Source organism: Engystomops pustulosus, chromosome 5 (genome assembly GCF_040894005.1).
Source record: "Engystomops pustulosus chromosome 5, aEngPut4.maternal, whole genome shotgun sequence".
Lineage (NCBI taxonomy): Eukaryota > Metazoa > Chordata > Amphibia > Anura > Leptodactylidae > Engystomops > Engystomops pustulosus.
The window spans coordinates 32,508,829-32,522,286 of NC_092415.1; the positions used below are offsets into that span (position 1 = coordinate 32,508,829).

At 40.1% G+C, this 13,458-nt stretch overlaps 1 protein-coding gene across 1 annotated transcript in view; it reads left to right on the forward strand.

Moving 5' to 3' along the window:
* The window catches only part of NECAB1 (N-terminal EF-hand calcium binding protein 1), a 104,807-nt gene that overhangs the window by 25,926 nt on the left and 65,423 nt on the right, over window positions 1-13,458 (forward strand). The window contains exons 4-5 of the mRNA XM_072151553.1: window positions 1,888-1,913; window positions 8,586-8,683. Coding sequence (XP_072007654.1) covers window positions 1,888-1,913; window positions 8,586-8,683 — 124 coding nt within the window. The remainder of the gene's footprint in view (window positions 1-1,887; window positions 1,914-8,585; window positions 8,684-13,458) is intronic.

Sequence of the window (13,458 nt, forward strand, 5' to 3'; positions counted from 1 at the left end):
CCAAGACAGAGTTTCTATTTAGAGCCACCCACTGGATTCCTAAATCTCAAATGAACATACATTAATTGGGGGAAATAACTTGAAATCACATCTTGATTTGTATTTCAAATTGGCGCTTGATTGTTATGCATTGATTTTCATATTCACCTATTTTAGGTGTCAGGATCTGAACCAACACCCTTTCTGGTCGGTTCTCTACCACTGTTCTATGTGGCCTGATTGTTTGTTACCTGTCTTTTTGTTATTTGTGTTTCTGCATTAACTGCTGCTGTTTTTAGTTCTCAGCTTTGTTAATTTTTTATTATCAGGAGTGGTCGGGCTCCATATGAGGCTGGTTCTGTCACTCAGTATTTGCTAGGTATTGCTGTATCTGCAGCTTATCCCTGGCTCTGTTCTGTAGGAACATTTATACTCTCCAGTAGCTTATTTCTTTGACTGTGGTAAGAGATTCTGAAGTTTGTCTGTCCTCTTGTATGCACTCACCACTTTCCTGTCTATTCCCCTTTGTCGGTGTGTATGTAATTGTACTTGCCTTGTAGACCTTCTCTGGTTGTTACCCGTTATGTCCTCCTTATTGCCCTCCTTCCTGTATTCAGTCTCAGTTATGTGTTTGTGTGATTGCGGGGATTGCTACTTCAAGCTTTTTATTTAATTAAAGCAATCTTTTTACCCTTCCACAAAGCTTTGCCCTTTTCCTGTCTGGGCAATTTGGGACACTAAACCACCCAAAGATCCTCATGGAGCAGTGGTTTAGAGTCCCAAATTGCTCCAGAATGATTCCCTCTGTGTCAGCAAATAAAAAAAAATAAAGGTAAAAACTTACTTCGGCCTAGAACATGCAGAGGCTGTGCAGTGATTCAACGAAGCCGAAATAGTACACCTCGGCGTCAATGTGCATCTGCCATAGTCAAGCTAGGGTGTACTACATCGGCTTCATTGAATCACTACGCAGACATGGGGAGCACCAGTGCTCAACTGTACCTTATTGGACTGTGGGTTTTTCTCTATGTAATTACAAAAAGTTCTGTTTTTGGGTTTAGTGTTACGTGACCATAGCCTGTTACTACCTGACATGTTTGCTTTAAGACATTAATTTATACGTGGATAGATTCTGTTGTAAACAGATTGCTAAATCTGCCTCATTGAATATAGAGAATTCTATGGACAATTTTGGGAACGCTCCATTGATTCATCAATGATCCGGCACAATTTTAATCAAGAAAAAATAGGTTTGGGTGCGATACGATTCTTATTTTTGACAGACTCAAGTGCTCGCCAATATTTCAGTTCTTTGTGATGTGACAGATCAACACCTATTCAAATATTCATGAATGGCAGCTCATTCATTCATATATCCTCTACATGACAAGACTCTTATGTGAATGCAGTTTTCCAGAAGCCTACAAATACATCAGGATTTCTTGTGCATTCAGGTTTTCCTCTAGAGATGTAGTAAGACCAATTTAGTAGCAGCCAGGCCGACTTCCAAAGCTTCGAATGGGGTCATCCGTGCAGCACGGAGGGAAACAACATAGGAAGCAGCACAATATGCTTACAGGCTTCATTCCCCATGGACGGGGGAATACATTTGCTAAACATAACCATGTGTCAGTCAAATACTTTATTCTCAGCAACAAGGATTCAAGGATTTACCTCAACTGCAGTGTTCAACCATGAATCCCAATGTATGGATTAACCAATGATGACATTACATGTAGGAAACATATGTGATGACCACAAGGTGAAGGTCCCACCGGTGCAGGGCTTGGGGCTATATTTTATTTACAACATTAGGATAAGATAAGATTGGAGAATTGTGTTTTTTTTATTGAAAACTTTTGTCCATGAATTTTTATAATATTTCTAATTATACATTTTTTTCCCCAGTAACCTGGACACAGAAGAGCTGTACGGTAAGATCATTTATGATTACTTAACAAATGTCCTCCTTAAGAATCATTTTATGCTGTTACTTTTGGGGAAGTTAAAGGACTTATCTGGGCAGTAATTTTTTAAAAAGCCAACTAAAAACCAAACCAAAAGAACTTATATTTCCCAATGCTTCCAGGGAACCCTATGGTTTACTTCCCTATTCCTATCAACACCCAAAAAGAAATACAGGCAATCCTCGGCTTAAGAACCCTCGAATTAAAGATGGCCCCTAGTTTCAAACAAATCTCTCTGCCCACTAAGATCTCTCCCTGGATGCAGGTCATTTACTGTATTCTAGTCCCAGGCTCCAATGATCAAGTGTAAAGTGTCCACAATGAAGCTTTATTATAAATCCTTGTTCCCTTGTCAACCCCAAATTTTTAAAATTCAATTGTCACATGGACCAAAAATAGTTTGGTAACACTTAGAAAATATACCTGTCCCGACTTACATACAAATTCAACTCAAATACAAACCTACAGAAACTATCCTGTACATAACCCAGGGACTTCCTGTGCAGTCACTTGATGGCCAACATGTTCATCAGCCACATCCAGGAAATTTTTAGCAGTGACATCATCATTTACACCTTGAGGTCACTGATTGGTCAAAGTGGTCACATATGACCAACTACCCTTCTGGCCCAGCAAGAAATATACAGGCAACTACAGGCCGGGTTACATACAAAATTGTGTAGATTGTGTCATCAGCCCTCTGTCAGGCTCCCCCACACCCCCATAGAGAATAGTGTACACATTGCCAAAGAGTTTTTGTAGTAAAACCTTAAAAAAAAAATTGGATCAAAAAACAAAAAGTTGGATCAAAGTTTACCTTTCTGTATGCAGAGCTGTGTCCCTAGTCCCGCAGGAGGAATGGTCTCCCCCCCCCCCCCACCCTCGGGAAACTGCTCCATGAAAAATTGATTTCAAATTTAAAAAACCTCCCATATCCCCTATATCTCCTGCCACCCATCACTTACCCCCTCAGGGCGTCATACATGTCTGCTCCACTCCTCACGGCTTCACCAGTTGTAGGCCACAGGTCTGACTTCTCTAACCCTAGGTGTACCTCTCAAATAAAGAAAAAGTTAGTTTCACAAAACATCCCAAAGAGTTCATATGACCTTTAAAAAGCTTTGGTAGGAAATAAAAAAAAATAAGTGAAATGCATCCACTACTTGAAGTATACTATGCATGCCAGGTAGGTTATGAGTCTATAAAAAAATTGTAAAATGTGACAAGGAATATTAGGGAATAGGCTTGGGTGCTTCTAACTCGGACAGGACAAAGTTTCAGAACTATCCAAAATTAGATTCTATCCCAGCAAAATAGGGACAGTTGCCATGCAAGGAACTAGGAGACTGAGATGGTCACAATCAGGAATCTATCTATTAAGGTAGATGTGATGGTAGGTTCCCAGTAACTATCCTTCCCTAATCCTATAATGCTTTCTAACCTAATCTATACTTTATTCTAATATGCTAATTTTCCACGGAGGCTACTGGGGATCTCTGGGGATCAGGAGCAAAGGCTACTTAATGCACCAGTAGCCTCTGCGATCCCGCCTACCTGTACGTCATAGCCAAAGCTTCTGTCATGCCACTGGCTCCCGGAGCTCTGCACATGCACAATAGCTCCGACTTCAGAGCGGTGATGTGCACGTGCATGGAGCTACTGTGCATGTGCAAAGCTCCGGGAATCTGTGGTGTGACAGAAGCTTCAACTACGGTGTAGAAGTAGCGCATAGGCCACTGAGGTGTAGTCTTTGCTCCTGCTCCCTGAAGAGGCTACTCCTTGCCCCAGTAGCCTTTGTGGAAAATGAGCATATTAGTTGGATAAAGTGAAAGCATCATAGGATTAGGGAAGGATAGTTTAAGGCTTAGGATGTTACTGGGAACCAAGCATCAGAGCTAGCTTAACAGATAGATTCCTGATGGTAAGTTTCCTTTAACAAGTAAATCTATATACAATAGATATTTCTGGAACATTTCTGATGGCTTGCTGTGGTTAGAAATACTTACCCCTATAGGAATACTCTTCACGCATTGCTCAATTATAAATCATTGCACAGATGTTGGATGACAAGTTAAACATAAGCGCCGAGGCCACTGTGATATAAATATTTGAGTGTACTGTACTGCTATCACTGAAAATATTCACAGGTCCGTAAGGAATTTGGCAATCAATACTCAGGAGACCACCAGGAACTCTACAGCATAGTATTCCAGACCACCCAAGACTGGACAGGATTCCAATCTCCAGACCACTATTAACTGGACAACATACTGCACACCAGACCACCAGGGACTGGACATCGTACTACACACCAGACCACCAGGGACTGGACATCGTAGTACACACCAGACCACCAGGGACTGGACATCGTACTACACACCAGACCACCAGGGACTGGACATCGTACTACACATCAGACCACCAGGGACTGGACATCATACTATACACCAGACCACCAGGGACTGGACATCATACTACACACCTGACTACCAGGGACTGGACATCATACTACACACCATACCACCAGGGACTGGACAGCACATTACACATCAGACCACCAGACATCATAGTATACAACAGACCACTAGAGACTGGACAGTATACTACACACTAGACCACCATTGACTGGACATCATACTACATAACTGACCACAAAAAACTGGCCAGCATATTTCAAGGACAATAACAATCTGGACTGTAGAAGGTGTTAACATTGAAAGAAATTGAACAAACATGAAATAAAAATATTAAGTACAACCGTGCTACTTCTGTCAGCTAAACAAATGTTCTTTATTGATCATCAGCAAGTGTGACCTTCTTCATAAAAGCAGATGTTTTGAAAGTTTACTGTGCTTGACATTTCAGGTGTGTGTTAAAACAATCCCTTAGAAATCGATCAACATCTTTCCTGTCTATTAATCTTAGAAGACCATTTCCAAACCTTTATAATATTATGCCCCAGTATTTACCTAATTCTGTTTGCAACTCTTCAGATATAATTATTACAGTAAATATCTTCTTTATTTTCACATACAAGAAAAACCTGTATCTCAGCCCTGACTTTATTTTCCAAAAAATGAGCAGACTTTATTTTCTAAAAAATGAGCACAATGAGGCATGGCTGAGATCATCCCCCGTTCACATCACACAGTTTTCACCATTTTTTCCTGCGGCCCCCTCCTGCTCACTCACATAAGTCTAATGAAGTGCTCTGGATATTCGCTGCTTACATATCCTACTGTTTTATGGGAAGTTTTCTAAGGCCACAGTATTATGCAGCATGTCAGATTTTAGGCCACTGTCAAGTAGCGTTTGTAGCTGCAGGGTGTTTATGTAGAGAATACTAAACTTACGTAACTTATTGGACAAGACTTTCTCGAAATGTGGATTGTGAACAACACTTCTGTTGACCATATTAAAGGAGAAGATTTACCAATTCCAACAAAGTTGAAATATATTCGAGATGAGCCAAAATGTGCGCTATGAAGACATCCTGGTGGGTGCCAATTTTTTCTAGAGCTGTACAAATCATAGACTAAATCTACAGACAAAAAGATATCAACAACAACATTGTCAGATGAAACAATAGGAACCTATAATATGAGCTTAAAGTCTATGAGAGTAGAGGGTTTACACCATACTTGTACATTGGATAAAAATAATTAAATGAATAAATAATGCTGAATAAGTTATAGAGACAAGGGTGTATCAGACTGGAGTGATATCAAGTGGTGAGGGATTCCATAGACAGGAAGAGAAAACTGCAGAGATGAGTGAAAAGTAAGAAAAAAAGTTTGGGAAAAGTTCCATGCAATTAGGGAATGTGATGAGCCTGTCTGAAGATATGGGTTTTTAGGGCCTGTTTAAATATTTGGAATTGGGGTATTAGTTTGATGAAGTAAGTACAAAGTAGGGCATTCCAGAGAATTGGTGCAGCTAAAGAGAAGTCCAGGAGATATGAGTGGTAGCTTCTAATTAAGGGCGAATTTACGCGACCGTTGTGGGACCTATAAACTGCTACCGTATATATGTCCCCCATTGGCTGGCAATGGGCGCACAGGGTGGCACGGAGCGGTATGGTGCTGCACACGTGCGGCACCGTACCGTTTCGTACCCAAGAACAGATAGGACATGTCCCTTCTTTTCCCGTATAATGGCGTTGTGCACCATATATCATTATGGGATTCATGTGAATTCGCCCTAAGAAAGACAATAATCTTAGATCACTAGCAGATTGAAGAGTATGGGTAGGGTGATAGACTGAGATACGGGGGGAAAGGCAGGGTGGTGCAGCATTGTGCAGAGCTTTGTGGATGAGGGGGATTTTTTTGAACAGAATTGAAAGTGGTGGGTTACCGGTGGAGTGGAAGCATCTGTGTAGTGTCCGCATTGATAGACGAGTCTGGATAATGACCCAATCACCATCCAGTTCTAAAAATAGATTGTAGTGGAGGAGTACAGTAAGGCCAATTAGTAGGGAGTTACAGGAATCAAGACAAGACTCCCTGTGCTAGTGGAATGGAGGTTATACAAAAACGCTGCCAGTCTATGTTCTGTCTTCCTGGTATCTTGATAGGTTGGTGAAGACCAAGAAGACTTGTCTAAGGTTAAAGAACCTCTTCACGTCTTCTTAATTTAAGATTGGCCAAGTTTGGTTCATTCAGGGGACCAATGTATTGCATGAACAAAAAAAATCTGATATATCATGTTGGGAACCTTCATGGCATCTATCATTTAGATATTGCCGAATATAACGTCCTCAAGGAGGTGAAATGTGAATTCTAAGCGTTCTCCAAACTCTCCAAACTCCAAATATTTATTTTTAGGTCTTTTGTGCCTAATTGCTCATCAGATCCTCTGAAAGGAAGCAGAACTTGAAAGTACATTGTAAACTCTCCCAATAGCTTTCCAGACTTGGCAGCCGAAATCAGATGTGATATACAACCTAAGTAATTTGGCAGGCAGCAGCTAATCTTCAAGTCCTAAAGATCTATTTTTGCCACTTTGTTGAAAAGTAGCAATTATTAATGATGCATGCGATACATTAGGAACAACTTAAAAGGGGGATTCATTCTGAATTAAGCAAATAAATCTTATTCAATACTTGTATCCTAATAAGTTATGCAACTTTGTAATATGGTTTGTGTAAAAATTCCTATTTTGTTAAACCCTCAAGCAGACTGCCTGTTCTCAGGATATGGCAATTATTTGTATTTTGTTTTAATAAAAATAATGAGGTTTTAACAATTATTTATAAGAACTTTAACCTTTGAACTGTTTTCTATAATTTATGTGGGTGGTTTTGAGCTTGTTTTTTGCAGGCAGGATTTTACTTTTTAATGGCATCCATTTGGGGCACCTAAAGATTAAGTAAATTTTATTAATTTTGTTTTTGTAGTATAGGAAAGCATTTTCACCTTTAAAGCATCAGTTTCACTAATATTGGACTAATCCCACTTACAAGCTCCCGATGAATAGAATCATTTTAGAGTCATTTTGGCCATATAGAGTTATAGAAATTCTGCTAATCAGCCTGGGGCGCTCTGAAATACTGGGGCGCCTATAAGCGTTTTATTACTTATTCATTCCCCCATTACTATTCCAGTCCCCCATGGTCCCATTATGTTTTGTTAATGTTATGTTTTGCATCACCATATTTAAAAAGTCTCAACTGTTTTAATTTTTGCACCTACAAAACTTACTAAGGGCTTATTTTTGTGGAATGAGTCGTTATTTTCATTGGTACTCATACCATTTTTTATCACCCAAAAAATAACAATGTACCATATATACTCAAGTATAAGATGAGTTTTTCAGCACAATGCCGTGCATTCGGCTTATACTCGGAGCAAGCGTCTGACATCATAGTCTGTGCTCCTCCCATGCACACAGACCTGTTGCTGCCTATGCACAGGGATCAAGAAGAGGACCTGTGGGGTTGTCGGAAAGGTGAGTAGTGAGTTGATTTTTTTTTATGTGCTGGGCATAGTGGGGGCAGGGGCTGGCTATATATTGTTGGCAGGGTGCTGGTTATAAACAGGGGCAGGCTATATACAGGGGGTTGGCAAGCTATATACTGGGGGCTGCCTAGCTATATACTGGGGGGGGCTGGCTATATACTGGGTGCATAGGGCTGGTTATATACTGGGGCAGGGGTTGGTTATATACTGGGGGGCAGGCAGGGAGCTGGCATGCTATATACAGGGGGCAGGCACACTATATATTAGGGGCTGGCAGACTATATACTGGGGGCAGAAGGCTGACTAACTGTATACAGAGGGGTACGGATCTGGATAGGTATATACTAGGTGGAGCCTGTGACCAATGCCTTTCCTACCCTAGGCTTATACTCGCGTCAATAGGTTTTCCGAGTTTTTGTGGTAAAATTAGGTGCCCCAGCTTATATTCGTGTTGGCTTATACTTGAGTATATACGGTATGTCATATTTCTCATAATTCAATGTTAAATGAAAATAAATTGACACCTCAAATGTACTTTTTTTCTGGTTAGTGGGGATTGTCTAAATTTAATATGAAATATTAGACAATGTGATATAATATACTACGAGGCTACGAGGTGGCAAAAGCTAAAGAATTGTGTAAAACATGTTCTCTTATACAATGCTTTCTCTCTTTGCAGATTACTTTTCCCAGCATTTGGGAGAATATGAAAGTGTCCTCGCAGCACTGGAGGACCTTAACCTTTCCATATTAAAGGCAATGGACAAAACAAAACAAGTAAGAAATTCATTTGTGACTTCGAGTACATAGGTTTGCCTTACATTTTGGAATCTGCAATGGATTTTAGGGGGGTATAGGGAAAAGAGCCAGATAAAGGGAGGAAGAAGCATTTTATTAGATTTCTTACATAGTTTCTTTTAATCACTTATACTGCTAGTTCCTGCAATGTTTGTCTGACCACTTAACTATGAACATATTTCCCAAATGTTGCATCTAAAAAACTAGGATGCCTCCAACTATTGACTATTTTAGCTGCTTTTACAAAAGTGAAACATTTCTAATCTGATTAATTTTAGTGCCTGGCAAAATTACTCACCACACTGCTGACAATTGTGTTAAAATAATGTAAAGGAATAATATGTAAGATTAGAAACTAAAGAAATAAAAAGTCATTGCTATCATATTTTGCTTTATAAACATTAGGAAAATTCTTGAAAATTGTTAAGTCAGTTATTTCTACCGTTTGCCATAAAGCAAGTTTTGTTCTTTCATTCACGGCCTTCATTGTGTGCAGAGAATTACAAAGTCTTCATTTAAATGTATTCAATTTCCAACTAAAAATAACCCGGCTTGCCATGTGCTCGGAGAAGTCTTATAATTATAAAGTAACTTGGATACAGTTCTGCAAAGTAACGCAGACGTTAATTATAGAGAAGGAGTCTCTACAGAACTGATAACCTGATACAGCAAATATCCTGCTGGCTGGGAGTGAGATAATAGGACTTCTTAATAATAAAACTGCTTGTCTTAAATGAGAAAATAGCAACCAAATGTCTTGTACTTGACCCATCCAGCAGCTTTACATAATCCCCTTCCAGCTCATTGCAGGGCTATGCGATGGCGGCCATTCTAATGCAATCTTTATTTCATGTAAATGATTCTATATATCAGCCGTCTAGTAGACCCGACTTAAAGGGGTAATCACACCAATACAAGATTCTTAAATATACTCCGGATAACAAAATAACACATTCTCCAATTCACTGTTATTAACAAAATGCAACATGTATACAATTTCGGTTCCCCCGGGATCCGACTGTATATCTTCTATCTTTTACAGTCCGGCAGAGCAGATTCTTCTCATGAATAGCTTCTCCTGTCTGCCTCCTACTCCCCCCCCCCTGCAATACAAGACAAGCTCACACACAGACGCTTACTGCCAGTAAGCAGCATCGTGCAAAGACATACTCTACAAGCTACAGATAACATAAGATCTTATAGCAGGAGACCGAGGCACTCTACGTGTGTTATAACTCAGATGTAGCAGAGCTGAAGTGAGTCATTTTGTGTTATATGCATCTCATGGATCTCAACATCTCTGATCTCTCTCATCTCTCTTTTTCAATGTGTCAGATACTAGTGAATGTTCAGAAGCTAAATGAAAGTGTACATAAACCTGCACCCTGATAATCTAAGCACATTGTCAGCTCACAGCATCTCATAGCATAATGTGTCTGCTTAGAGAGTCCCCACACTCTGGAATTTTACACTGCCTGAGTTACTGCATAACCGAGTGTTGGGAGCTAAAACAGCAATAAAACTGAGTAAAATTGTAAAGTAAGGAGGTAAAAAATTTTCTTCATTGTGTAAATATCATTAGGGGATTATAATTTGAGAACTTTCTCTCATGGGAAAACCCCAGACCGCCAATTTCTCACAGGTCTCAAGTTTCTGTTCTAGATGCATTTGAATTTAGCAGGGTCATCAATTTGTCCTGCTTCTTCATTTATTGGGACCTGGCTATCATCAGTGGGGTGCATCCACTGTTCAGGTTAATGGAAGACCAGGGAGCCTTGATCTGTGAGGGACCCATTGGTTGCACATGACTTTCCTAAAAGTTTGTTTTTGAATAAGTCATTGAACCACATAAATTACATACATGTTAAATAAAGGAAGCCAAATAACATATTTCGCCTCAACTAACTTATACCTGAATTGAAGGAGTCAAACATCGGAGCCCTATCTGATCATACATACAGTAGCCACCTTTTGTTATTACCTCTATCTTACTCTTAAAAGCAGGATTCAGGGAGGTCTGTTCCCAACATAGGTAAGGTATGTTCCCCTAGAGACAAAAGCAATGAAGCTATGGGAAGCCATTTTGTACATTTTGTACTCTTGCCGAAACCACTGTTGGTCAAGTGTTGTATTAGATACAATCCAAGGAATGACCCTTGTAATAGTTCTTCTCAAAGTGCGGTAATTGAGTAAAGAAAAAAAAAGAAATTTGGAAGTTGATAACAAGGGATAATAAATATAAGATGATTACCACTGTCCCGGTGCCTGGATCTATGAGTAAGTGTCCCTGGTTTATCATGATGGATTTTGATGGTTTGACCAGTTGGACACCAGGAAAAAACCCTGATAGACCCTTTCGACAATCTTAGAAACTACCTAATCTGAAAAGCCTAGTCATAATCATAGTCATAACTGTCTGGTCATCTACATCAATGTCCTATTACCCCTGTGAATACAATAGATCATGAATGATATTAAAAATATTTTTCCAACTAAAACTGAGAGCAACCAATGTTAGTTGCATACAATATTAATGTATTGACCTGTTGAATTTCTACTGACCCCATTATCCGCCTTCCTGCGATGCTTTTGTACGATTCCTCTTTTCAGCTTGTGCTCCGCTACAATTATTTTCCAGCCGATATTTTGAAGTATTTGTCCTAGAAAATAAAAGTCTGATTGTAACAACAACCCTAAGATGTCTACTTGATGGAGGAGTGATTGTAAGCAATGACAATGGACATAACAAGGCAAGCTGTTTATCTCCAGGGGAGGAATCAATTCCTCAAAGTAAGAATAAAAATGTTACAAAGGCAGCGACACAATGTATGTGAATAAATAAGAGCTACACCACGCTGGTCCACAGAAGAACAGGAAAACTGCTGAAGCAGGAACCTTATAACGTTAGCTCTAGTTTCCATAATTTGCTGTGAAGTGTTTAGAGCATGTTGCTTTCAAGACATAATATTAATTCAAAGAGAATCAGAATCAGAAGTTTTGGCCATACAAAGGTTTTGTCCATACAGTGCTGTACAGGTTTTGTCCCTGGAGATCTGTATGAGCGTACGTTTGTGCACTGTTAGTAGCAGCAGGACTGTGAAAAATGCTTTTATGTTCCAAGATTGTAGCTTCATTAAATACAATGGGGGCATGTCTTCTCACCAGACCATGAGCTACGGGCATTGTATAACAAGCAGCAGGTTGTGGACCCACTGTGCTATCCCACTGGTTTGACTTTGGGCCAGACACTACGGGCGTTAACCCTAGACCTATCCCGTATTCACCCTTTAACCCATGTACAAGGATCGGGACTTTGCCGCAGAGAGGTCACTAGGCCCTTTCCTCCTGTCCCAGTGGGCACAGAGACATTGGTACGTGGTACCGAGGGGTCAGGAAAAGCGGGTAGTCAAAGTCAAGGCAGGCAGAGTACTAGCAGAGTCGGGAACAGGCTGAGGGTCGTGGCAGGCAGCGCAGGTTCAAAATACATCAGGTGTTAAATGCCAGGGAACTCGGAGCAGGAACAGAGTCAGGGCCCAACCGGCGGTCACACGCGGGAAAGCCACAGAAACAAGCTGGACTAAATGGCTGTAGTTGTCCTGATTGGCTAGGACAAGACTGGTGGAACAGGCCCTGCTCCTTCTAGAAGGAGAGAGAGGCGCCACTCGAGCCCTGAGAGAGCTGGTGCTTGGCCTGACACAGTGGCTGAAGAAAAGCTTGTGGTAAAACCGAACACCAGCGTTACACATCGATCTGCTCTACAGCGCTATTTGTTGGCTTTAAGTCAATTTGCCTTAAATAAAAAATTTGAATAGATAGTAAAACAAAGTCATCTATAACTCTCCATCTATAACACCAAAAAACAAACTCATCATGCAAATAAAAAAAAACCCACAGCTCCATTGACAGAGAAAAGTTGCAGTGACAAAAAGCTATTTTTATGCTTTTTATGCATAAAAATTGCCAATGCCATAATCATACTGACTTGCATACTAAAGTTAACAAATATTGAATGAAATCCAAAAAAAACATTTACAACTTAAAATAATTAGAAGTTTTCCCTTTTCCATTTGACTTAGCCATGTAGATTATATAATGCTGTTGCTAAACTGTGCTGTCCATAAAACTGGATATTTGGTTTGGGGATGAGATAAGTCAAACATGAGAGAGATCCAAAAATCAATGAGTGTTGGTGGGGCACCTAGTAAGTGCGTTGAGATCTACTCTTTCCTTGATCTCGCATCTCAGTTTGTTGAATCGGCAAAAGATTTGTAGTTTTGTCTGAAAGTCAAAAAGGGACAGAAGCCCCCAAATTTCCTCAGTGTTGAATGTAAGGGCTGGGGCAGCTCTAAAAATAAAAGGAAAGTTCTGCACAAATGATGATATGTTAAAATAGGGGTGTTTTCTGTAACATCTGTGCCTGTAAAGTATGGCAGAAGATGCGCTGCCGACCATGATTTTGTACTTATTTTGCATTCTGTCCTCCACTAGTCTGAACACTGCCTTATTTCTCTCTTGGCTGTCTTAATTGATTTCTACCAGACCCATCTATCTCCTGTTGACTATGTTAAGCTAACTGTCTCCTCTGGTCGTATTCCTCCCCTGCTAGCCTGGTTTGTTTGAATATCAGGGGCCCGGCCAATCGCTCTCTGGACCTGGACTCTGATATCTTATATAAGGATTATCTGTCCCCTTCCCAGTGATTGATATACGTTTTTTGGAGCTTGTTAGTGTTTTATGGACTTCAATATTGTTTG